At 48.5% G+C, this 27309-nt stretch overlaps 1 protein-coding gene across 2 annotated transcripts in view; it reads left to right on the top strand.

Annotated features, from left to right (window-relative positions):
- Positions 1–27309, top strand: part of ENPP3 (ectonucleotide pyrophosphatase/phosphodiesterase 3) — a 211568-nt gene that overhangs the window by 71173 nt on the left and 113086 nt on the right. For both annotated transcript variants that reach the window (XM_077289350.1, XM_077289351.1), the window contains exons 3-4: positions 3596–3718; positions 4728–4853. In XM_077289350.1, the coding sequence (XP_077145465.1) occupies positions 3596–3718; positions 4728–4853 (249 nt within the window). The remainder of the gene's footprint in view (positions 1–3595; positions 3719–4727; positions 4854–27309) is intronic.

Here is a 27309-nt window from a genome sequence, read left to right as displayed (position 1 = left end):
CAAATATCAGTATCCTTTGCCACTGCTGACTGATTTGTTTGCTCGAATAGAGGGGGCTAAGTGGTTCTCTAAGATTGATCTTCGTGGGGCGTATAATTTGGTGCGAATTAAGCAGGGGGATGAGTGGAAAACCGCATTTAATACGCCCGAGGGCCATTTTGAGTATTTAGTAATGCCTTTTGGTCTTTCAAATGCCCCTTCAGTCTTTCAGTCCTTTATGCATAACATTTTCCGTGAATATTTGGATAAATTTATGATTGTGTATCTGGATGATAGTTTGATTTTTTCGGATGACTGGAATTCTCATGTCCAACAAGTCAGGAGGGTTTTTCAGGTTTTGCGGGCTAATTCCTTGTGTGTGAAGGGTTCTAAGTGTATTTTTGGGGTTCAAAAGATTTCTTTTTTGGGGTACATTTTTTCCCCTTCTTCCATTGAGATGGATCCTGTCAAGGTTCGGGCTATTTGTGATTGGACGCAACCTACTTCTCTTAAGAGCCTTCAGAAATTCTTGGGCTTTGCTAATTTTTATCGTCGATTTATAACTGGTTTTTCGGATGTTGCTAAACCTTTGACTGATTTGACTAAAAAGGGTGCTGATGTTACTGATTGGTCCCCTGCTGCTGTGGAGGCCTTTCGGGAGCTTAAGCGCCGCTTATCTTCTGCCCCTGTGTTGCGTCAGCCTGATGTTGCTCTTCCTTTTCAGGTTGAGGTCGACGCTTCCGAGATCGGAGCTGGGGCGGTTTTGTCGCAGAAAAGTTCCGACTGCTCCGTGATGAGACCTTGTGCGTTCTTTTCTCGAAAATTTTCGCCCGCCGAGCGAAACTATGATATTGGTAATCGGGAGCTTTTGGCTATGAAGTGGGCTTTTGAGGAGTGGCGTCATTGGCTTGAGGGGGCTAGACATCAGGTGGTGGTATTGACCGATCACAAGAATCTGATTTATCTTGAGTCTGCCAAGCGCCTGAATCCTAGACAGGCGCGCTGGTCGTTGTTTTTCTCTCGGTTTAATTTTGTGGTCTCATACCTACCAGGTTCTAAAAATGTGAAGGCAGATGCCCTTTCTAGGAGTTTTGAGCCTGATTCCCCTGGTGATTCTGAACCTACAGGTATCCTTAAGGATGGGGTGATTTTATCTGCTGTTTCCCCAGACCTGCGACGGGCTTTGCAGGAGTTTCAGGCGGATAGACCTGATCGTTGCCCACCTGGTAGACTGTTTGTTCCTGATGATTGGACCAGTAGAGTCATCTCGGAGGTTCATTCTTCTGCGTTGGCAGGTCATCCTGGAATCTTTGGTACTAGGGATTTGGTGGCTAGGTCCTTCTGGTGGCCTTCCCTGTCTCGAGACGTACGAGTTTTTGTGCAGTCTTGTGATGTTTGTGCTCGGGCCAAGCCTTGTTGTTCTCGGGCTAGCGGATTGTTGTTATCTTTGCCTATTCCGAAGAGGCCTTGGACTCACATCTCTATGGATTTTATTTCTGATCTCCCTGCTTCTCAGAAAATGTCTGTCATCTGGGTGGTGTGTGACTGTTTTTCAAAGATGGTTCATTTGGTACCTTTGCCTAAGTTGCCTTCCTCATCCGAATTGGTTCCTCTGTTTTTTCAAAATGTGGTTCGCTTGCATGGTATTCCGGAAAATATCGTTTCTGACAGGGGGACCCAGTTCGTGTCTAGATTTTGGCGGGCATTCTGTGCTAGGATGGGCATTGATTTGTCTTTTTCGTCTGCGTTCCATCCTCAGACTAATGGCCAGACGGAGCGAACTAATCAGACCTTGGAGACTTATTTGAGGTGTTTTGTGTCTGCGGATCAGGATGACTGGGTTGCCTTTTTGCCGTTGGCAGAGTTTGCCCTCAATAATCGGGCTAGTTCTGCCACTTTGGTTTCTCCTTTCTTTTGCAATTCGGGGTTTCACCCTCGTTTTTCTTCCGGTCAGGTGGAGTCTTCGGATTGTCCTGGAGTGGATACTATGGTGGATAGGTTGCATCGGATTTGGGGACAGGTGGTGGACAATTTGAAGTTGTCCCAGGAGAAGACTCAGCATTTTGCCAACCGCCGTCGTCGTGTTGGGCCTCGTCTTCGTGTTGGGGACTTGGTGTGGTTGTCTTCCCGTTTTGTCCCTATGAGGGTTTCTTCTCCTAAGTTTAAGCCTCGGTTCATCGGTCCTTATAGGATTTTGGAGATTCTTAACTCTGTATCCTTTCGTTTAGACCTTCCGGCATCTTTCGCTATCCATAATGTCTTCCATCGGTCGTTGTTGCGGAGGTATGAGGTGCCGGTTGTTCCTTCTACCGAGCCTCCTGCTCCTGTGCTGGTTGAGGGTGAATTGGAGTATGTTGTGGAGAAGATTTTGGACTCCCGTATTTCCAGACGGAGACTACAATATCTGGTTAAGTGGAAGGGTTATGGTCAAGAAGATAATTCTTGGGTAACTGCTTCTGATGTTCACGCCTCTGATTTGGTTTGTGCCTTTCATAGGGCTCATCCGGATCGCCCTGGTGGTTCTTGTGAGGGTTCGGTGCCCCCTCCTTGAGGGGGGGGTACTGTTGTGAATCTGCTTTTGGGCTCCTTCTGGTGGTGGCTAGTGGTACTGGTGACTCGGGTGTGTTTTCTTTCTCAGTTCACCTGTTTTCATCAGTAGTGGGGAGTTCCTATTTATTCCTGCTCTTCAGTCATTGCCTCGCCGGCCATCAATGTAACCAGAGCCTTTCTGTTGCATGTTCCTGCTCCTAGACTACTGATCAGCTAAGTTGGACTCTTAGTCCTAAGTTTGTTTGCATTTTTGTTCCAGTTTACAGTTAAGTCTTTCTCTGTAGCTGGAAGCTCTTGTGGGCTGAAATTACCACTCCGGTGTCATGAGTTGACACATGAGTTTTAAAGTAATTTCAGGATGGTATTTTAAAAGGGTTTTCAGCTGACCGTGCAGTTCCCTTTTGTATCTTTCTACTATCTAGTAAGCGGACCTCGCTTTGCTGAACCTACCTTCATACTGCGTATGTCTTTTCCTCTGAACTCACCGTCAATATATGTGGGGGGCTTCTGTCTCCTTTTTGGGGGAATTTCCCTAGAGGTAAGCCAGGTCTGTTTTTTCCTCTACTAGGGTAAGTTAGTTCTCCGGCTGGCGAGAGACGTCTAGGGATAAAACGTAGGCACGCCCCCCGGCCACTATTAGTTGTGTGGTAGGTTTAGCTCACGGTCAGCTCGAGATTCCATCACCCAAGAGCTCGTCCGTTATTTATGTGTCCTGACGTTCCCCTGCCATTGGGAACCATGACAGAAAGGGTCAGCTCAGTGCTTTACTTTCACTAACTTTATTGATCACCCTGCTGTAGTAGATTGTTCTGATAAGCAGAACACTCAGAGGAGCGAACAGTTACTTGGAGTACAGATGATGGCAATGAAGGGTCACCTCAGCACCTTGCTTCCACTAACTCTGGAGATCAACCTTCTGTGGTTTTCTTTACATTTCAGTGTTTCAACTTTTTTTTGGAATTGGGGTTGTAAGCAAAAAAAAGTGTCCCCTGTGGTGTCCGTATTTTTAATACCCTCTAAACAGTAAGTCCAGTTCTAATAAACTTTTTTCTTTTTGCTTTCCTAGTGTCATGTAGGAACAGATGCTTCGACACCGACAATATTCGAGAAACTGATTGCAGCTGCAATACACAGTGTGTTGATTCCGGAAACTGTTGTTTTGATTTTCAAGATCTATGTGTAAAACCAAGTAAGTATGAAGTGCGATCTCTACTAGCAGCACTTAGGTTAGTGAGTTCAAGTGTTCTTTTATTTTAAAAATCTGCAGGAGATCTTGCAATGACATTCCCTTCCTAATGTTTAGCATCCTGTCTTCATGTCATTCTTGTTTAAGTACATCAACGTAAATACTTTTCATGTATAACTAGTATGTCTTTCATCACCCTACTACATGCATTATCCGACACAAAACTACTATTACTATTAGCCATGTAGCTGTGCATGCCACTAGACATTAAAGGGGTTTTCCACCCCCATGGAAAACATTCGGTAAGTAGTGCAGCTTGCCGAATACTAAAAGTGTGTAATACACACACTGGTAGAAATAAGCTCTGCTAGACGGTTTGATCAGTCTTCAGAAGAATGAAGATTGAAAGACGCAGATGAGGATCTAGTCGGCACGTGACCAGAAGTGTACAAATTTCATGCTTGCGGTCACTTGATGACCATTCAAACTGGCTAGCAAAGGCAAATCCTAACACTGTTTATATTATACACTGTTAATAATCGTCAAGCGACATTGCTTGACAAAAGTTTATTCTTGGGTGGAAAGCACCTTTTATCCCAGCTTTTTGTCAATTATTTTGTGTCACATGTTGGAATACAAATTTCCCTCTAATGCCATTTTCACATTTATTGGTTTGGATTAGATATTCATCATTATTGGTCAGATTATAAGTTTTTACCATCAGTGTTTTATAAGTTTTTTAATATGCCTAAAAAAGCTGATGACAGTAGATGCAATGTTTCATATAGAAAAGTGTTACATGAACTTTATAAATTATTACACTACGTCATATTGATTACTTAACATTTTGAATCTCTGATAAGTAAATGATAACTGCACTGGTATTCAGCCAAACCTTTCTTCAATCATTTGCAAGAAATTTCTCAGGAACATCTATGGAGTTCAATAGATAGTGCTATTCCTGTTTTTCTACTGTAGTCTATGGCTTATCAGCTGTTTTAATGTATCGCAGAGGAAGACTGGAGCTGTAGCATGGTACGTTGCGGAGAGGAGCGGATTGCTGGCAGTTACTGCTCATGCTCAGATGACTGCGTGACAAAAGGAGATTGTTGTACAAACTACAGAGCTGTTTGTAAAGGTGAGATATGATATCTATATTACATATTATTAAAGTACAAAGTAGCACATTCATACAATTAGTCATTATTATTACAGCTGGATGCTTTTCCTGATAAATATAACATTACAGGTTATGAGTACTATATTTTGTGATAGGGCATTGATCCAGGGAATTAGTCTGATTACCGTATAAAATTGTTGGCACCTTTCCAAAATTGTAGTTAAAAAAACTTTGTTTAACCCCTTAACCCCCAAGGGTGGTTTGCATGTTAATGACCAGGCCATTTTTTACAATTCTGACCACTCTCCCTTTGCGAGGTTATACTCTGGAATGCTTCAACGGATCCCGGTGATTCTGACATTGTTTTCTCATGACATATAGTATTTCATGATAGTGGTAAAAAAAATTTTGATATTACTTGAGTTTATTTGTAAAAAAAGGGAAATTTGGCGAAAATTTTGCAATTTTCAAAATTTGAATGTTCATGCCCTTAAATCACAGAGATATGTTACACAAAATACTTAATAAGTAACATTTCCCACATGTCTACTTTACACCAGCACAATTTTGGAACCCAATTTTTTTTTGTTAGGGAGTTATAAGAGTTAGGCTGCTGTCACACTAGCAGTATTTGGTCAGTATTTTACATCAGCATTTGTAAGCCAAAACCAGGAGTGGGTGATAAATACAGAAGTGGTGCATATGTTTCTATTATACTTTTCCTCTAATTGTTCCACTCCTGGTTTTGGCTTACAAATACTGATGTAAAATACTGACCAAATACTGCTAGTGTGACAGCAGCCTTAAAAGTTGACCAGCGATTTCTCATTTTTACAACACCTTTTTTTTAGGGACCACATCACATTTAATGTCACTTTGAGGGGTCTATATGATAGAAAATACCAAAAAGTGACACCATTCTAAAAACTGCACCCCTCAAGGTGCTCAATACCACATTTAAGAAGTTTATTAACCCTTTGGGTGCTTCACAGGAATTTTTGGAATGTTTAAAAAAAAAATGAACATTTAACTTTTTTTCACAAAAAAAAAAATAACTTCAGATCCAATTTGTTTTATTTTACCAAGGGTAATAGGAGAAATTGGACCATAAAAGTTGTTGTACAATTTGTCCTGAGTACGCTGATATCCCATATGTGTGTCAGGGAGAGACTTGGTGAGCGAGAGCTAATAACCCGGGCTCCTGCAATCTCCCTAAGACTAGGGAAATCCTGACTGACCCTCTACCTGAAGTTTACACTGATGGTGTGCATGTTCAGCCCTCGAACCTCACCCTAACTCCTGAGCTCAGCCCTAGGCTGAAACCTCCACCCACCACCCAGTGAAGAGGTAATACTTAAATACCCACAGTTAGCACAGACAAGGATAAAGGAAAATATAAACCACGCCGCAGACACTCAGGAATACACTATAAATGTGCAGGGCAAAATAAACACAAATATAGGAAGGAGTAAATAAGACGAAGGAATATACACCACCAGCAACGAATCTCCAACCACCAGCCCTCCACTCCAGACCGAGATAACAACGCAAGACAAAAGCTATAATCGGCGACGCCCAATGATCAGGAGAACTATTTAAAGGTCATGGAAATGGCCCAGCTTCCAATCCGAGGATCAGGTAAATTAACCCCGGAACAGCTAGACAAAATCTAGCAGATGCCAATGAGTAAATAGTGGTCAAAAGCGGAATTACCGCTGTCTGTCGGACGACCTGGTCTGAACAGCGTCCGACATGACAGTACCCCGCCTTCTACGAGGGACCCCAGGGCCCTCACGGCTTATAGGACCCGGCTTGTCCGGATGATGGCGGTGAAACAACCTGACCAGCCGGTCAGCATGAACGTCCGAGGCTGGTACCCAGGACCTCTCCTTAGGCCCATAACCATGCCAGTGAACCACGTACTGTAAAGTGCGACGCACTACACGAGAGTCAACCACCTTGGAGACTTCAAACTCTAAATTACCATCCACCAAGACTGGAGGTGGCATAGGCGCCGCGTCCACAGAACCCACCATCTTCTTTAGAAGAGACCTGTGGAACACGTTGTGTATCTTATACACCGTAGGGAGCTCCAATCGGTACGCAACTGGGTTAATGACGGCGGTGACCCTAAATGGACCAATAAACCGTGGACCCAATTTAAGGGATGGTATTTTGAGTCTTATGTTTTTTGTGGATAACCACACCCAGTCATCCACACTCAGGTCCCGACCTGGCACACGCCTACTGTCAGCCACACGTTTGTACCTAGCACCCACACTCAACAGGCGCTGTTTAACTCTCCTCCAGACTGATGACAATTGTGTTCCTAACTGGTCCTCCTCCGGAACGCCGGAAGACCCCCTCTGACTCAAGGTACAAAATTGAGGATGTAGCCCGTAAACACAAAAAAACGGAGACTCCCCAGACGACTCCTGGCGGTGATTATTGATGGCAAACTCAGCCAAAGGAAGAAAGGTAGACCACTCCTCCTGGTTATCAGAGACAAAGCAGCGTAAGTACTGTTCCAAATTTTGGTTCATACGCTCAGTCTGACCATTTGACTGAGGATGAAACACCAAAGAATGAGATAACTTGATTCCCAGCCGTGAGCAAAACGCTCTCCAAAATTTTGCCACAAACTGAGACCCCCTATCAGACACGATGTCAGACGGAACCCCATGAAGTCTGACCACCTCCTGCACAAATACCTGAGCCAGAGTCTTCGCATTAGGCAACGCAGGCAAAGACACAAAGTGCGACATTTTAGAAAAACGATCAACAATCACCAAGATGACCGTGTTTCCAGCTGATGAGGGCAAATCAGTGATGAAATCCATGGAGATTTCCGTCCATGGCTTACTAGGTACCTCAAGAGGAAGTAGTGTGCCAACAGCACGGGAGCGGGGCGTCTTAGCCCTAGCGCATGTGGTACAAGCTGACACGTATGAGACCACATCCTGTCGGATCTTGGGCCACCAAAACCGACGTGACTAGTGTTGAGCGATACCTTCCGATATCGGAAAGTATCGGTATCGGAAAGTATCGGCCGATACCGTCAAAATATCGGATCCAATCCGATACCGATACCCGATCCCAATGCAAGTCAATGGGACGAAAATATCGGAATTAAAATAAACCCTTTATAAACTTGTAGGTTCATTCTACATGAAGGAAAACAACTAAGAATAATGTAGGATGTATTGGGGGACGTGGCGGAGATATTAAAGGCACAGAGGTTTAGCCCAATGTAATAGAATAGCAGGATTTTTTTTTTTTTTATGACGTTCGGCGTTAGAAAGAATTTGACTGTTAATTTTTTTTTTTTTTATGTCAGATATTGATGTTTCACTACTTCCACGCCCTTCACCTTCTTTTTTACTTCTCCCACGCTTTCTTCTTCATTATCCTCATCATCAGCTTCTTTGACATCAACTTCTTCACCTTATTCATCTTCTTCTTCATCTTCTACCTATTATTTTTTGGGTTACATTGTTCATATTCTTTTTATTTTACTATTATCTTCATCATATTCTACTTCTTCATCATATTCTTATTTGTGACAGGCATTCCCGTAGTTGTTATCTATAAAAGTTTGAAGATTACACCTTCCGTTCTGCCTGTCACAAAACAGTTACATTTGTCCGCGTTCAGTTTGGCCTGCAGCATCAGGCTTTATCCAGGGGCACCACGAGGAGGAACGGACTCACCCCCATACACTGCTTAGTCTTCTTCTGCTTATAATTTAGATAATATTTTTTGCTCTGATATTTTGTGTTATGCTTAATGTTCTTCTGCTTTTGTTCTGCAGCCTCTTGTTCTTCTGCTTCTCGGTCTTCCAGGTCGTCGTCGTCTCCAGGGTCGTCGTCTCCGGGGTCGTCGTCTCCGGGGTCGTCGTCATCGGGGTGGTCTTCAGGGTCGTCGTCTCCGGGGTCGTCGTCATCGGGGTGGTCTTCAGGGTCATCGTCTCCAGGGTCGTCGTCATCATGGTGGTTGTCGTCTCTGGTGTCGTTGTCATCTTAGGGGTGGTCTTCCGGGTCATCGTGTTTAGTCTCTTGAACTTGGAAATGTAGCAGAAGGTACAAGAAGGCTGAGAAAATGCCGAGAACCAGCTGATGGAACTGGAACTCGGATGGCTACCCGAAGGTCCAAGAGCCAATGGAACTACCGAGGACCAGCTGACGTTACTGGAACCCGGTTACTAAGCAGGAGGTACCCGTGCCTGAAAGCACTACCAAGGACCACCTGACGTTGGTGGAACTCGGATACCCAGAGGGAGGCACCTAAGCCAAAGGCTCTGCCCGGAACCAGCTGACGGTACTGGAACCAGGATGGGGAGCAGAAGGTACAAGAGCAAGTGTCTGCGTGGCTTTTGCAGGACACGATGCCGGCTGCACAGCAGGGGAACAGCTGGCGGTGCTGAACCCCACTGACACATTGGCTGGTGTTTTTCTCTGTGCAGCTAGCAGTACCGGGCCCCAACTGGCGGTGTTAGAGCCCGGGGTCAGCAGGAGGAGGAGATGGAGCAGAGTGTAGGCCGAAGCCTGCACTGGCGGCAGCTTTTGGGTCTGTTGTGCCTGCGTGGCAGTTGCAGGACACGTTGCCGGCTGCACAGCAGGGGAACAGCTGGCGGTGCTGAACCCCACTGACAAATTGGCGAGGTGTTTTTCTCTGTGCAGCTAGCAGTACTGGCGGTGTTGGAGCCCGGGCTCTGCAGGGGGAGCAGAGTGTAGGCCGAAGCCTAATTGAACCAATTTCAAAGGTAACCTTTAACCCCCCCTCAGGGGTTACAAAGTAGAAGAGCCACAGCTTATGCAGCAGTAGTGCTGCACAAGTCAAAGGTTGCTCTTTTAATTTCGCTCCTTGCACACGCTGAATGAAACACGTCTAACATTTAGCCCTTTATACAGTCAAACTGTGTTGGAGGCGCGAGTTCCCTTTGTAATGAGACGCAGCACAGATGTCAAGAATCCCACCTTGGTGCTGGGTGCAGCCTCCTGAGCGTTGTTATTTGCTGTACAGGAGTCTGCGCTGTCGTGTTGTCCCCTGGCCTAGCGCTGTTAGCGCTGCCCATCTTCTGACATCATTTAATGTCGGCCGGTGCGGTTCGCGATGACCATGAATCCCAGCCCCGCAGTGTCTTAACATTGTTAAAACACTGCGGGGCTGGGATTCAGGGCCTGGCGCAGCACATATGTTCGCCTCTCACACTCGGGTCCTTACACCCGCTTCAGACTGTGCGGCGTCATCTGATCCCTTATCGCATGCCACGGCCATGAAGCCGCACAGTCTGAAGAAGGCGGAAGGAGAGGAGGGACAGGCGAACTGATGCACTGATCATGCCCATCAATCACACCCTCGCAGTCCCAATAAATAAGACACCGAGGGGCGTTGTGTGGGTCAGGGCGGCCGCAGAGTCGCAGCCAGCCAAACAATGATGCCAGAAGACGGGCAGCGCTACCAAGGGGGTTGCAGCGTGTCATTACAAAGGAAAGTCACACCACCGGGACGGTTAAATGGTCACACAGAGGACACATTTCAGACGTGTTTTCAGTTCCACATGTGCGAGGAGAATACGTTTATGAGCCACCTTGCACACATGCAGCATTACCGCTGTACAAGGTGGCTGGATAACGTAAAAACGCCTGGGGGAGGGGGGACAGGTTCCCTTCAATTTCAGTTCTGGTGTCTGCGTGGCTTTTGCAGGACACGATGCCGGCTGCACAGCAGGGGAACAGCTGGCGGTGCTGAACCCCACTGACACATTGGCGAGGTGTTTTTCTCTGTGCAGCTAGCAGTACCGGGCCCCAACTGCCGGTGTTGGAGCCCAGGGTCAGCAGGAGGAGCAGGGGGAGCGGAGTGTAGGCCGAAGCCTGCACTGGAGCAAGTTGAAAGGAAACCTTTAACCCCCCCCCAGGCGTTTGTAGCTGGAAGAGCCATCGTGTACAGCACTAATGCTGGAAAAGGTCAACTTAGCTCTTTTAATTATGGTCCTTGCAGATGCTGAACCTAACACTTATGAAATGTGTCCCCTCACAGCGTTCAACCGTCCGGTAGGTGGAACTTTCCTTTGTCATGTGACGCAGCACAGCCGTCATTTTTACCCCCTTGGCGCCGTGCGCCACCTCCTCAGCGTTGTTTGAATCTGTCCCGGAGCCTGCGCTGTTAGGTTACCCCTTGGCCATGCACACATTTTGCGCTGCCCGTCTTCTGACATCATTTGCTGTCAGGCTGACTGCGCCTGTGCGGGTGCGCTGTCCGAGATTCAGCCTCGCGGTGTCGTCTAATGTAATCCCACCCCGGGCCTGGGATCCGTGTCCATGCGCAGTGCATATCCTCGCCTCTCACTCCCCTCCCTACGGCTTCTTAAGACTGTGCGGTGTCACGGCCGTGGCATGCTATTAGGGATCAGCTGACACCGAACAGTCTTTAGAAGCCGTAGGGAGGGGAGTGAGAGGCCAGCCTGACAGCAAATGATGTCAGAAGACGGGCAGCGCAAAATGTGTGCATGGCCAAGGGGTAACCTAACAGCGCAGGCTCCGGGACAGATTCAAACAACGCTGAGGAGGTGGCGCACGGCGCCAAGGGGGTAAAAATGACGGCTGTGCTGCGTCACATGACAAAGGAAAGTTCCACCTACCGGACGGTTGAACGCTGTGAGGGGACACATTTCATAAGTGTTAGGTTCAGCATCTGCAAGGAGCACCACAAAAAGAGGCACTTTTTCCCTTTGCATCATTATTACTGCTGCACAAGGTGGCTCCTTCAGTAACAAACGCCTGGGGGGGGGGGGACAGGTTCCCTTAAATTTAACTTGTTGTGCCTGCGTGGCAGTCGCAGTACACGTTGCCGTATACACAGCAGGGGAACAGCTGGCGGTGCTGAACCCCACTAACACATTGGCGAGGTGTTTGGCTCTGTGCGTACAGCACTTCTGGACGGCAACTGGCGGTGTTGGAGCCCAGGGACAGGTGGAGGAGGAGGAGGTTGGAGGAGGTAGGAGGGATTGCCACACACACAGCAGGGGAACAGCTGACGTTACTGAACCCCAATAACAGAGGAGGGACTGTTGACTGTGCGTACAGCACTTCTGGACGGCAACTGGCGGTGTTGGAGCCCAGGGACAGGTGGAGGAGGAGGAGGTTGGAGGAGGTAGGAGGGATTGCCACACACACAGCAGGGGAACAGCTGACGTTACTGAACCCCAATAACAGAGGAGGGACTGTTGACTGTGCGTACAGCACTTCTGGACGGCAACTGGCGGTGTTGGAGCCCAGGGACAGGTGGAGGAGGAGGTTGGAGGAGGTAGGAGGGATTGCCACACACACAGCAGGGGAACAGCTGACGTTACTGAACCCCAATAACAGAGGAGGGACTGTTGACTGTGCGTACAGCACTTCTGGACGGCAACTGGCGGTGTTGGAGCCCAGGGACAGGTGGAGGAGGAGGAGGTTGGAGGAGGTAGGAGGGATTGCCACACACAGCAGGGGAACAGCTGACGTTACTGAACCCCAATAACAGAGGAGGGACTGTTGACTGTGCGTACAGCACTTCTGGACGGCAACTGGCGGTGTTGGAGCCTAGGGACAGGTGGAGGAGGAGGAGGTTGGAGGAGGTAGGAGGGATTGCCACACACACAGCAGGGGAACAGCTGACGTTACTGAACCCCAATAACAGAGGAGGGACTGTTGACTGTGCGTACAGCACTTCTGGACGGCAACTGGCGGTGTTGGAGCCCAGGGACAGGTGGAGGAGGAGGAGGTTGGAGGAGGTAGGAGGGATTGCCACACACACAGCAGGGGAACAGCTGACGTTACTGAACCCCAATAACAGAGGAGGGACTGTTGACTGTGCGTACAGCACTTCTGGACGGCAACTGGCGGTGTTGGAGCCCAGGGACAGGTGGAGGAGGAGGAGGTTGGAGGAGGTAGGAGGGATTGCCACACACACAGCAGGGGAACAGCTGACGTTACTGAACCCCAATAACAGAGGAGCGACTGTTGACTGTGCGTACAGCACTTCTGGACGGCAACTGGCGGTGTTGGAGCCCAGGGGCAGGTGGAAAAGCAGAGGAACACAATGTAGGCCGAAGCCTGAGAAAGTCGAAAGGGAACCTTTAACCCCCCCCCCAAGGCGTTTGTAGCTGAAAGAGCCAGCTTGTGCAGCACAAAAGATGCAAAAGGAAAAGGTGGCTCTTTTCATCATGCTCCTTGCAAACACAGAACTAAACACTTATAAAATGTGTCCCCTGAAGCCGTGAAACCGTCCCGGAGGTGGGACTTTCCTTCGTAATATGACGCAGCACAGCCATCATTCCTACCCCCCCGCCGCCGTGCCCCGGCTCCTCAGCGTTGTTTGATTCCGTCCCGGAGCCTGCGCTGTTATGTTATCCCGTGGACAGGCACACTTAGCGCTGCCCGTCTTCTGACATCATTTGGTGTCAGGCTGGCTGCGCCTGTGCGGCCGCGCTGGCCGAGAGCCCGCCTCGCAGTGTCTTCTGATTTAATCCCACTGGGGGCCTGGGATCCATGGACATGCGCAGTGCATATCTGAACCTCTCACTCCCCTCCCTATGGCTTCTTAAGACTGTGCGGTGTCACGGCCGTGGCATGCTATTAGGGACCAGCTGACACCGAACAGTCTGAAGAAGCCATAGGGAGATGAGTGAGAGGTGGAGGTTCAGATATGCACTGCGCATGTCCATGGATCCCAGGCCCCCAGTGGGATTAAATGAGAAGACACTGCGAGGCGGGCTCTCGGCCAGCGCGGCCGCACAGGCGCAGCCAGCCTGACACCAAATGATGCCAGAAGACGGGCAGCGCTAAGTGTGCCTAGCCACGGGATAACATAACAGCGCAGGCTCCGGGACGGAATCAAACAACGCTGATGAGCCGGGGCGCGGCGCCGGGGGGGTAGGAATGACGGCTGTGCTGCGTCATATTACGAAGGAAAGTCCCACCTCCGGGACGGTTTTACGGTATCAGTGGACACATTTTATAAGTGTTAAGTTTTGCGTGTGCAAGGAGCAAAACCAAAATAGCTACCTTTTTCCTTGTGCAGCATTACTGCTGTACAAGGTGGCTCTTTCAGTAACAAACGCCTTGGGGGGGGGGGGACAGATTCCCTTACATTTCAGTTGTTGTGTCAGCGTGGCGGTCGCATGACACATTGCCGGCTACACAGCTGGGGATCAGCTGACGTTACTGAAACCCAATAACACTGGGTCGTATGTTTTGACTGTGCAGACGGCACTTCTGAGCCTCAACTGGCGGTGTTGGAGCCCAGGAATTTAAGTTCAGGTGGTAGAAAGATGAACACAACAGGAGACCTGGATAACGTATACAGTGACCTAATTAGTTAATCAGGAGGAGGAGTGGCAAATTCATGCGAGATCCAGGCCTTGTTCATTTTCAGGAAAGTAAGCCGGTCAACGTTATCGGAGGATAGTCGCATGCGACGGTCAGTTAGTACACCACCTGCAGCACTAAAGACACGTTCCGATAATACACTGGCCGCAGGGCAAGACAGCACCTCCAATGCATACTGGCTTAGCTCTGGCCATGTATCCAGCTTTGAGGCCCAAAACTTGAAAGGGGAAGAGCCGTCTGGGAGTACAGCAAGAGGGCAAGACATGTAGTCTGTCACCATCTGACGGAACTGTTGCCTCCTGCTGACTGGAGCCGTCTGTGATGGTGTAGACTTTTGTGGCGGGCACAGAAAACTGTGCCACAGTTCGGCCATACTGGTCTTGCCTTGGGCAGAGGCACTGCTTCTGCTCCCTCTTTGTGCAGAGCCTCCACCACTGCCTGGACGCACTGAGCTGCTTTGGAATGCACTAGCAGCACTTCTCTCAGTTGGAATGGAGAAGATGATGGAATTGACCAGTGTGTCTTGGTACTCCCGCATTTTTCGCTCCCGGTTCAACGGTGTGATGAGGCTTTCTACGTTGTCCCGGTAGCGAGGATCGAGGAGGGTGAACACCCAATAATCAGACATGTTGAGAATGTGGGCGATGCGGCGGTCGTTTCTCAGGCACTGCAGCATGTAATCCACCATGTGCTGCAGACTGCCAACTGCCCAAGAAACGCTGTCCCCTGCTGGAGGCGTGATCTCTGCCCGCTCGTCATCACCCCACCCTCGCTGTACACACTGAGTACTGGACAATTGTGTAACTCCCTCCTCTGGACGGATGTCTTCCTCCTCCATTGACTCCTCCTCATCCTCCTCACAAACTGTCCCCTGCCTATGCGTTTGTGAGGAACCACGTGGCGCTGACTGTCCAGAAGATGATGGACCTCTTCCACAACATCATCCCTTAGCGCTTGCAGTGATTTTTCAAGCAGGCAGATAAGGGGGACAGTCATGCTGACTAGTGCATCATCTGCACTCGCCATCCGCGTGGAATAATCAAAGGGACGCAAAACCTGGCAGACGTCATTCATAGTGGCCCACTCTGTGGTTGTGAAGTCTGTACGGCGCTGACTGCGACTTTTTTGCGCCTGAAGCAGCTGGTACTCCATTACAGCTTGCTGCTGCTCACACAACCGCTCCAACATATGTAACGTGGAATTCCACCTGGTAGGTAGGTCACATATGATGCGATGTTCCGGCAGGCGGTGTCGGCGCTGCAGAGCCGCAATGCGCGCTTTTGCCGTGCTGGAACGCCGCAAGTGAGCACACTCTAGGCGGACCTTGTGCAGCAGTGCATCAAGATCCGGATAGTCCCTCAAAAAGCTCTGCACGACCAAATTGAGCACATGTGCCAGACATGGGATGTGAGTGAGGTTGCCGAGGCCCAGAGCTGCCACCAGATTTCGGCCATTATCACACACTACCATGCCTGGCTGGAGATTCGCTGGCACAAACCACACATCGCTCTCCTGCTTGATGGCATTCCAGAGCTCCTGCGCTGTGTGGCTACGATTCCCCAAAAAAATTAATTTCAAGACGGCCTGTTGACATTTGGCCACGGCTGTGCTCATGTCGGTCGTAACAGGTACACGTTCATCACGGGTCCATGTGGAGGTGGACTGTGACGGCTCCTGCAGCGATGATTCTGAGGAACTGGTGTAAGAGGAGGAGTCAATGCGTACAGAATGGATTCCTGCAATCCTTGGAGTGGGCAGGACACGTCCTGCGCCACTCGCACGGTCTGTACCTGGCTCAACAACATTAACCCAATGGGCAGTGAGGGAAAGGTATCGCCCCTGTCCATGTTGACTGGTCCACGCATCGGTGGTGAGGTGGACCTTGCTACTGACGGCGTTCAGTAGCGCGTGTTTTATGTGTCCCTCCACATGCTTGTGCAGGGCAGGGACGGCTTGCCTGCTGAAGTAAAAGCGGCTGGGCACATTGTACTGTGGGACTGCCAATGACATCAAGTCACGGAAGCTGTCAGTCTCCACCAGCCTGAATGACAGCATTTCCAGTGACAGAAGTTTGGCAATGCCTGCAGTCAGAGCCTGTGCTCGTGGGTGGTTTGACGAGAAAGGCCGCCTTTTCTCCCATGCCTGTACTACCGATGGCTGTAGACTGGGCTGGGAGTGTGTGGATGACTGGGAAAGTGGCGCTGCGGGTGGAATTACAGCGGGTCTCTGGACAACAGGGCCAGAGGTTCTTCCACGGCGATCCTGGGAGGAAGCCGAACCAGCTGCGTGTGAGCTAGAGGAAGAGGCAACACGAGCTGAAGAGGTGGTAGCTGCCGCTGTTGGTTGGCCTACCTCTTCAGTGTGTTTTTCTAACTCCGCCGGGTGCCTGTTGCGCACATGTTTCCACATGTTGGAGGTATTGAGGTTGCTGACATTTCGACCTCTTTTGACTTTTTGATGACACACGTTGCATCTGACATAGCAAATGTCATCTGCAACTGTGTCAAAAAAGGACCAGGCACTGCAAGTCTTGGGAGCGCCCTTTTTGGCTTTTGGAAGAGACATGCTCCTAACGGGTGCCAAAGCGGAGGCTGCAGGATCCGCAGTCTTCCCCCTCCCTCTCCCTCTTTGGGCCGTACGGGGAATCTCTTCCTCAGAGCTGCTCCCACCACCTTCCTGTCCCTCACGCCAAGATTGGTCGAGGACCTCATCATCTACACTACCCTCTGCCCCCAACTGCTCCTCCTGGGTAGTCTCAGCAGCAGAGCACGCACCAGTAAGTGGCACCTGAGTGTCATCATCAGCTGATGCGGCCTGCGATGTGGTGACCGGAGCCACTGGCCCACCCGCCTCTTCAGAGGAAGACAGAAAAAGCTGTTGGGCATCACTGCACCCTGCCTCTTCTTCCATTTCTCCAATGCTGCTTGGCTGGCCCCCTGTTTCCAAGCCAAGAGATTCAGAGAACAGAAGTAGAGACGGCTCCTGTCCTGGGCTCTCTGTCTGCCTGGGCAATTTGGCAGGTGGTGAAGAGACAGATGGCTGCTCTCCAGTGCTCTGTGTCTGAGAGGATGTGGCACTAATGGAAGTTGATGCATTAGCTGCCATCCATCCGACAACAGCTTCAATTTGTTCTTCACGCAGCAGCGGTGTACGGCGCTCTGACACAAAGCTACGCATGAATGACTGTTGCCTGGTGAAAGTGGGTGCTGATGAGTCACCGGTGCCCGCAGCAGGCACAGAATCCCCACTTCCCCTCCCTGCTCCGCGACGGCTCCCACGCCCACGTGCCTTACTCACTGCCTTCTTCATCTTGGTTGACTGATAAAGATAAGCAGAAAAGTACTAACGGATTTGTGTGCTTATTCCTGAGCAACTCCTCCTAACAGGTATAAGAAACACTAATTTTCTAAAGTGTGGACTAGACTTTAATATGAGCTAATGTGGCCTACACAAATGTAAAGTGGTGTAACTGGTGTGTTTGGTGAACTTTATTATTTATTTATTTTTTGGGGACTGAACTGACAACAGATAGAGCTGCAGTCACACGGAGACCGTGCAGACAGACGTAAACGGCGCTACAAGGCCCAAAAACCCTCCTCTACGTTATCCTATGTAGTGTTTTTCCACAAATTAGCTGGAGACGGGTGGAAAGACACTAATAGGATTTTTTTGAATAAATTAGCAGCAGACTACACTACTTGAAAAAAAATGAAAATTGATTTGGCGGTATGACGCAGTGAACAACCCTGAGCTGGAGACAACCAGGCTACGGCTGCTCACAGACTACAGGGCGAGCTGCAGTCACACGGAGACCGTGCAGACAGCCGTAAACGGCGCTGCAAGGCCAAAAAACCCTCCTCTACGTTATCCTATGTAGTGTTTTTCCACAAATTAGCTGGAGACGGGTGGAAAGACACTAATAGGATTTTTTTGAAGAAATTAGCAGCAGACTACACTACTTGAAAAAAAATGAAAATTGATTTGGCGGTATGACGCAGTGAACAACCCTGAGCTGGAGACAACCAGGCTACGGCTGCTCACAGACTACAGGGCGAGCTGCAGTCACACGGAGACCGTGCAGACAGCCGTAAATGGCGCTGCAAGGCCAAAAAACCCTCCTCTACGTTATCCTATGTAGTGTTTTTCCACAAATTAGCTGGAGACGGGTGGAAAGACACTAATAGGATTTTTTTGAAGAAATTAGCAGCAGACTACACTACTTGAAAAAAAATGAAAATTGATTTGGCGGTATGACGCAGTGAACAACCCTGAGCTGGAGACAACCAGGCTATAGCTGCTCACAGACTACAGGGCGAGCTGCAGTCACACGGAGACCGTGCAGACAGCCGTAAACGGCGCTGCAAGGCCCAAAAACCCTCCTCTACGTTATCCTATGTAGTGTTTTTCCACAAATTAGCTGGAGACGGGTGGAAAGACACTAATAGGATTTTTTTGAATAAATTAGCAGCAGACTACACTACTTGAAAAAAAAAAAAAAAAAGAACAGTATGAGGCAATGAACCACCCTCCCTGAACTGAATACAACCAGCTATGGATGGCCTATGTGGCTGCACTCAGACTAGAGAGTGGGCTGCACTCACACACACACACACACAGACCTTGCAGATCGCTGTGAAAACAGCGCTACAAGGCAAAAGCAAGGTGAATAGTAGGTGAACACAGCGGTTGCTAAATTAGACTTTGGAAAGCACAAAGAAGCAAATCGCTATCTCTAAACTGTCCCTCAGTCAGCAAACAGCGTCCTGTCACTAACTGAATTCACAGCAGAGTGATCGCAAAATGGCGCCAGCGACTTTTAAACTGCATCATGACATCATTTCAGCAGCCAATCACAGCCTTGCCAGTACTTTCATGCCCTCCATGCTAAACAGGATGTGCCCACACTTGGAATCATTCTCATTGGCTGAATTTCTGAATTTTGAATCTTGGAACTTCCGATTCCGGTATCCGATACGCGGCAAGTATCGGAATCCCGGTATCGGAATTCCGATACCGCAAGTATCGGCCGATACCCGATACTTGCGGTATTGGAATGCTCAACCCTAGACGTGACACCAACTCCAAGGTACCCCTAACCCCTGGGTGACCAGCCAGGACGGCATCATGATGCTCCGCCAAAACCTTTAGGCGGAGATGAAGCAGAACAAAAGATTTGTTGACGGGAAGCTCAGATGGTACCTCCTCCTGAGCCTCGGCAATCTCAGCCTTATCCTCAGTAGTGAGAGCCGAAACCACAACACCCTTTTGGAGGATGGGTACTGGATCCTCCCGAGGTTCTCCCCCCGGAAAACACCTGGACAGAGCATCCGCCTTAGTGTTTTTAGACCCCGGTCTGTAAGTGACCACAAAATTGAACTGCGTGAAAAACAATGCCCAGCGAGCCTGCCTGGGGGACAGACGCTTGGCTGACTCCAAATACAGCAGATTCTTATGATCGGTAATAACAGTTACCTGATGGACCGACCCCTCCAAGAAGTGTCGCCATTCCTCAAAGGCCAACTTAATTGCCAACAACTCCCTGTTGCCGATATTGTAGTTACGTTCGGCGGACGACAGTTTCTTGGAGAAATAGGCGCACGGACGTAAACCACTCAAAGATGAGCCTTGAGATAGCACCGCCCCCACACCAACCTCAGACGCATCGACTTCCACAACAAATGGTTTAGATACGTCTGGCTGCACAAGAATGGGGGCTGAAACAAAACTGTTCTTAAGAAATTCAAATGCGCACACAGCAGCCTCAGGCCAAACAGAGAAATTGGTACCCTTTTTAGTCATGTCAGTTAGCGGTTTAGCAATGATGGAAAAATCCTTGATAAATTTCCTATAGTAGTTAGAAAACCCAAGGAACCGCTGAAGTGCTTTCAGGTTATCAGGACGTTCCCAATGCAGCACCGCCTGCACCTTAGCGGCGTCCATTTTAAAACCAGAAGCAGACACAATATAACCCAAGAAAGGCAACTCTTGAACATAAAATACACATTTCTCAAGTTTAGCATACAGCTTATTCTCTCTGAGAAGCTGTAACACCTGCCTGACATGATCTAAATGAGCCTCACGGTCGCAAGAATATATGAGAATGTCATCTAGGTACACGATAACGAATTTCCCCAAAACATGCGAGAACACATCATTGATGAAATGTTGGAACACTGCAGGTGCGTTAGTCAACCCAAACGGCATCACCAAATTTTCAAAATGACCCTCAGGTGTATTAAAAGCCGTCTTCCACTCATCACCTTGACGGACTCTTATGAGGTTGTACGCCCCCCTGAAGTCAAGCTTGGTGAACCACTTAGCACCTGCCACCTGGTTGAACAAATCTGGTATCAGAGGCATAGGGTATGGATCACGAACCGTAATCTGGTTCAACTCCCTGAAATCCAAACACGGGCGTAATCCGCCATCTTTCTTCTTCACAAAGAAGAACCCTGCTGCCACCGGCGAGGATGACGGCCTGATGTGCCCTTTGCTCAAGCTTTCCGCAATGTAATCTTTTAACGCTTGTCTCTCCGGACCAGAGATGTTAAACATCCTTGCTTTAGGTAATTTAGCCCCTGGTTTAAACCTGATAGAACAGTCATAAGGACGATGTGGCGGCAACTCGCTTGAACGCTTGAAGACACCGCAGCCACACATGTGGCCAGGCAATTCTCCTGGCAGAACTCGCTCCACTGAATTATGTCCTGAGTTTTCCAGTCAATTACCGGGTTGTGCATAGACAACCAAGGAAAACCCAAAACCACCTGAGCAGGAAGATTCCTGAGCACCTTACATGTAACCCACTCAGAATGTAGAACTCCAATGTGGAGTTTCACCTCAGCCACAAATTCAGTAATCTCCCCCTGAGAGAGAGGAGCAGTATTGATGGTGACCACGCGGATAGGATGAGACAGTTTTTCAATCCTAAAACCTGCTGTGCACGCAAACCCCTCATCAATGAGATTTGTGGCTGAACCACTATCCACAAAAACAGTAATTGGCAGCTCGCTGCCAGCAACAAAAACCTTAGCAGGGAGCATGCACTGAGAAACCACCTTGGAGGATATACATAAGCACAGACTGGTCTCCTCCACACCCTCTGAGCTCAGAAGTTTTCCGCCGTTGCGTCTTTCTTAGGCAGCAGAGGACAGATGTTAATAAAATGACCAGTTTTACCACAGTAAAAACAGGCTCCCTGCTTCCTGAGCTCAGGGGCTCGATGCTTGACATGTGACACCCCTGCGATTTGCATAGGCTCCGTGGGCTCACCTGCAGCAACCTCACGTGAACCTAAACCCTCTCCCATAGGCGGTGTCTCATGCTCCCCCTGACGCAAACGGAGATCAATGCGGACAACCAGACTCATAGCGGAATCCAGAGAAGTAGGAGTCTCGTACATCAGAAGGGCTTTTTTAACCCTTCCAGAAATCCCATGTATAAACTGACTCCGCAATGCTGGATCATTCCATTGGGTATCGATCGCCCAGCGGCGGAATTCAGAACAGTAATCCTCTGCTACTCGCTCCCCCTGGCGAATAGAGCGTATCTTAGATTCTGCCAGAGCCATTCTGTCAGGTTCATCGTAGATTTTCCCAAGAAAAGAAAAAAAACTCTCCACAGAGACAAATGCCGCAGAATCAGATGGCAAAGAAAACGCCCACGCTTGGGGATCCCCACTTAACAATGACAACACCAGGCCCACACGCTGAGCCTCATTACCCGAAGATATCGGGCGCATACGGAAATATAGTTTGCAAGCTTCACGAAAAGAAACAAATTTACTGCGTTCCCCAGCAAATTTTTCAGGCAACGGAAATTTAGGCTCAGTTACTCTTCCTGTCGCTCCAGCTTGCACATTGGACACTGCTAGTCCCTGTTGCTGCACTGCCCCCCTCAACTCCGTGACCTGTAGGGACAGCGCCTCCAACTGGGGGGTTATGGAAATCATGGGATCCATGACTAAACAAAAAAAAAAAAAAAAAAAAAGAAACCCCTTTTTTTTTTTTGTTGGGCCGATTATAATGTCAGGGAGAGACTTGGTGAGCGAGAGCTAATAACCCGGGCTCCTGCAATTTCCCTAAGACTAGGGAAATCCTGACTGACCTTCTACCTGAAGTTTACACTGATGGTGTGCATGTTCAGGCCTCGAATCTCACCCTAACTCCTGAGCTCAGCCCTAGGCTGAAACCTCCACCCACCACCCAGTTAAGAGGTAATACTTAAATACCCACAGTTAGCACAGACAAGGATAAAGGAAAATATACACCACGCCGCAGACACTCAGGAATACACTATAAATGTGCAGGGCAAAATAAACACAAATATAGGAAGGAGTAAATAAGACGAAGGAATATACACCACCAGCAACGAATCTCCAACCACCAGCTCTCCACTCCAGACCGAGAAAACAACGCAAGCAGCCTTGCAGCGCTGGAGTCCTGGGTTCTAATCCTACTCAGGACAACATCTGCAAAGAGTTTGTATGTTCTCTCCGTGTTTGCGTGGGTTTCCTCCGGGTACTCCGGTTTCCTCCCACATTCAAAAGACATACTGATAGGGAATTTAGATTGTGAGCCCCATCGGGGATAGCAATGATAATGTGTGCAAAATTGTAAAGCGCTGCGAAATATGTTAGCGCTATATAAAAATAAAGATTATTATTATTATTATTATTATAAGACAGAAGCTATAATCGGTGACGCCCAATGATCAGGAGAACTATTTAAAGGCCATGGAAATGGCCCAGCTTCCAATCCGAGGATCAGGTAAATTAACCCCGGAACAGCTAGACAAAATCTAGCAGATGCCAATGAGTAAATAGTGGTCAAAAGCGGAATTACCGCTGTCTGTCGGACGACCTGGTCTGAACAGCGTCCGACATGACAATGTGGGGGTAAACCACTGTTTGGGCGCATGGCTGAGCTCGGAATGGAAGGAGCGCCATTTGATTTTTCAATGCAGACTTTGATGGAATGGTCTTCTTGGGTCACGTTGCGTTTGCAGAGCCCCTGATGTGCCTAAACAGTGGAAACCCCACAATTCTAACTCCAGCCCTAACCCCAACACACTCCTAACCCTAACCCCACCCCTAACCCCAACACACCCCTAATCCCAACCCTAACCATAGCCCTAATCACACCCCTACCCCAACACATCCCTAACCCTAATCCCAACCCCAACACACCCCCTAACCCTAATCACAACCCTAACATAACCCTAACCACATCCCTAACCCTGACACACCCGTAACCCAACCGTAAACGTAATCCAAACCCTAACCCCAACTCTAGCCCCAACCCTAACCCTAACTTTAGCCCCAACCCTAACCCTAATGGAAAAATGGAAATAAATGCTTTTTTTATTTTAATATTTTTCTCTAACTAAGGCGGTGATATATGGGGGTTGATTTACTATTTATAGCGGGTTTTTATGTTTGATAGCTGTCACACACTAAAAGACGCTTTTTATTGCAAAAAATAGTTTTTGCGTCATCACATTTTGAGAGCTATAATTTTTCCATATTTTGGTCCACAGTGTCATTTGAGGTCTTGTTTTTGTGGGACAAGTTGACGTTTTTATTGATACCATTTTAGGGCACATGACATATTTTGATCGCTTTTTATTCCGATTTTTGTTAGGCAGAATGAACAAAAGCCAGCAATTCATGAATTTATTTTTGGAGGGGTGTTCCGCGTTTGGTAAAATTGATAAAGCAGTTTTATTCTTCGGGTTAGTACGATTACAGCGATACCTCTATATATACCTTTATATCTTTTTTATGTTTTTAAATAAGTATTTTTGCATCGCTTTATTCTGAGGGCTATAACTTTTTTTTTTTTAACTGATGACGCTGTATGGGGGCTCGTTTTTTGCGGGACAAGATGTTGTTTTCAGCGATACCATGTTTATTTATATCCGTCTTTTTGATCACATGTTATTCCACATTTTGTTCAGCGGTATGATATAGCATTGTTTCTTGCCTCGTTTTTTTTTTTTTTTTTTTTTTTAACGGTGTTCACTGAAGGGGTTAACTAGTGGGACAGTGTTATAGATCGGGTCGTTACGGGCGCGACGATACTAAATATGTGTGCTTTTAATGTTTTTTTTATTGACATAAAGAAATATATTTATTGGAACAATATTTATTTTTTTTCTTTATTTAGGATTTTTTTTTATATTTTTACACAGTGTAATTTTTTTTTTTTTACTTTGTTACTTTGTCCCAGGGTGGAACATCACTATGTAGTGTCAGTTTGCTGATCTGACACTTTGCACAGCACTGTGTCAGATCAGTGATCTGACATGCAGTGCTGGAGGCTCGCAAGCCACCTCCCTGCAGGACCCGGAAGAACCCCCGCGGCCATCTTGGATCCTGGGCCTGCAGGGAGGAGAAAGGAGGAGAAGCTCGGAACAACACGATCACATCGCATTGTTCTGAGGGTCTCAGGGAAGCACGCAGGGAGCCCCCTCCCTGCGCAATGGTTCCCTATGCCACCAGAATGCTGCGATCATGTTTGATCACAGTGTTCCAGGGGTTAATGTGCCGGGAGCAGTCCGTGACCGCTCCTGGAACATAGTCCCGGATGTCAGCTGTGATAAACAGCTGATATCTGGCTGCGATCAGCCGCACTCCCCCCGGGAGCGCGGCTGTTCTCCTAGGACGTACTATCCTGTCCATGGGAATTAAGTCTCAGGTCACATGGACGGGATAGTACGTCCAATGGCAGAAAGGAGTAAAAGCATGTGATGCACATTCAAACCTATCTGTGGCAAGTAACAGGTGTGTGCAATATGAAAATCACACCTGAAACCAGATAAAATTTGACTCAATCTTTGCATTGTGTGTCTCTGTGAGAACAGAGAGTTCTGGCCCCACCCCCCTATTCACACAGCCAGGAAGCATGCAGAGAGCAGAGGCACAGAATATGGAACTGGCAAGAAACAGAAACCACATCATGACCTGGAGCAGTGGGTAAGATAGTGTGAGAGATGAGAGGCCATGCCGTGATGCCAGCAGAGTTGTTACAGTACCCCCCTTTACGGCCCCTCTTCTTCAAGCCCGCCAGAATAACTTGTAGAAGAAGGATAGGAGCACACATAGTCAGAACCATCACAACATTCCTCTGGTAGAATGAGGCAGATGAGACATTAGAGATCTCAGGTTGCCCAGTCTCTTTGAGTCCAGCAAGATCAGCTTCCCACACAGAAGATACAAGGGACAGGACTTCTTTCACCTGGTTGACTGAAAGCAGGGACTTGGAAGCTTCTGATTTGACCTCAACATAATCCGATACTTTGGAAACTGAAGACACCTTCACTTGCTCCAACTTAAGCCCATCATCACAAGAAAATTGAACCTCATCCTTTAGACTGGTGGAAAGCAGAGATGAGAGCACTTCTGTCTTGGGATCTTCACCCAATAGCCAGATGGAAGCTGGAGGCATACATACAGGAAACATCTTCAGCCTGGAACCCTGAAAAAACTGGACCTCCTCTTCCGGATTAGAGGATGAGTAAGTTTCTGTCTTAGTATCAAGTAGCCACTTGGAAGCAGAAGGCATACATTCAGGAAGCCCCATCAGCCTGTTACTCTGACAAAACTGGACCATCTCTTCCTCCGGATTGGTGAAGAACAGAGATACAAGAGCTTGTGCTTCAACTTCTTCATCCACCTGCCACATTGAGTCTGAAGGCGTCTTTACAGGAAGCATCTTCTTCCCATAGTTCAGAGAAATTTTTTTAAGCAATAGGGATGTGTGTGGGTTGGCGGAACGCACCGAATATATTTATTAGATGGGATAGGTGCGTTCGCAACCCGGGATCCACCGTGCAGGAAAGAATCTGCTGCTAAGTAAGGCGGCGAAGCAAATTAGAATAAACGAACTCTGTTACTTCACAGAGCCCGTAGTAAAGAGAATGCTGTGCCCTGTTTAGCTCACAGGGGACACAGCTACTGTGTAGAGCTGACAGTGGTCATGCAGTCCAACCAACACGCAGCTCCTCTCCGGTGGACCCGGAATTCTATCGACTATTAGCCAGCCCTGAATTCACACATAAACTCCTCGCCAGAGGTGCCAGCATTCTAGGGGCTTATTTCAGCCGGGTCCCTGACTGCATACACAAAACTCCTCGCCGGAGGTGCCAGCATTCTAGGGGCTTATTTCAGCCGGGTCCCTGACCACACACACGACCACACTGGCGCTGAGCTCGTACATATTTGACACTAGCGCATGGCCGTGCGGTCATAAGAACCTTATATAGCTGCAGCACCTACAGGACCTTCCAAGAAGGACCAATGGAAGGCTGCCACAGAACTTGATCAGGTACAGGACCTTCCTGGAGGACCAATAGAAGTTGCTGCAGTACCTGAGCATGTGACCCTTGATCTCCACTGAGAGATCTTACCCTGGGCATGCTCAGTGTGTGCAAAGCAGGACTTAGTCCCAGAAAAGCCTGCTCTCCGCAGATCAGTGCAAGGTACAATAGCAGAGCCTGGAGAGACAGCAGTAACTCTTTGCACAGTGTCAGACTCAGTGAGACGCTGGGACCGATGTCTCCGCTGAGCAGGCTCCACTGCGGCCGATGCAGAATGGGAGACCGCAGCAGACACGGCTCGAGATTCCCCCTGTGCAGCAGCGGGAACTCGACTCCTAACAGGATGTTCCTGGGAACTGGTCACTGGTATTGTCACTGGAGGTGTGCGGAGAGGGTGCCACTGCTTCCTTTACTTCAGTAAGGTCAGCACACTGTGACTCAATAGCAAGCTGATTAGGTGGAGAGAATGTCAACACTGTAGATTGACCATGCAGTTCAGGAACAAGAAAACTCTGGAGACTTGAGAGTTCCAAAAGCAGAACCACGCTGGGTCTTCGGACCGGAATGGGCAGCAGAGTATCCGGCTCAGAATGACCGACGGGCGGACTGGTCAACAAGTGGAAAAGAAATTTCTTCAAATGTAATGCTCCAATTTGGAGCTGTAGTTGTCCCTTCAACACTGGACTGTTCATAAGTAGGGCTCGGCCATCACCAAACACCTTCACAGGATTCTGGAGCAGTGGAACAGGAACCACACATAGACTCCATCTGGTTTGCAGCTTGAACAC

This window comes from Ranitomeya variabilis, chromosome 2, assembly GCF_051348905.1.
Source record: "Ranitomeya variabilis isolate aRanVar5 chromosome 2, aRanVar5.hap1, whole genome shotgun sequence".
NCBI lineage: Eukaryota > Metazoa > Chordata > Amphibia > Anura > Dendrobatidae > Ranitomeya > Ranitomeya variabilis.
Note: the sequence above shows the minus strand (reverse complement) of the source record. Positions and strands in the feature narration are given on the sequence as shown.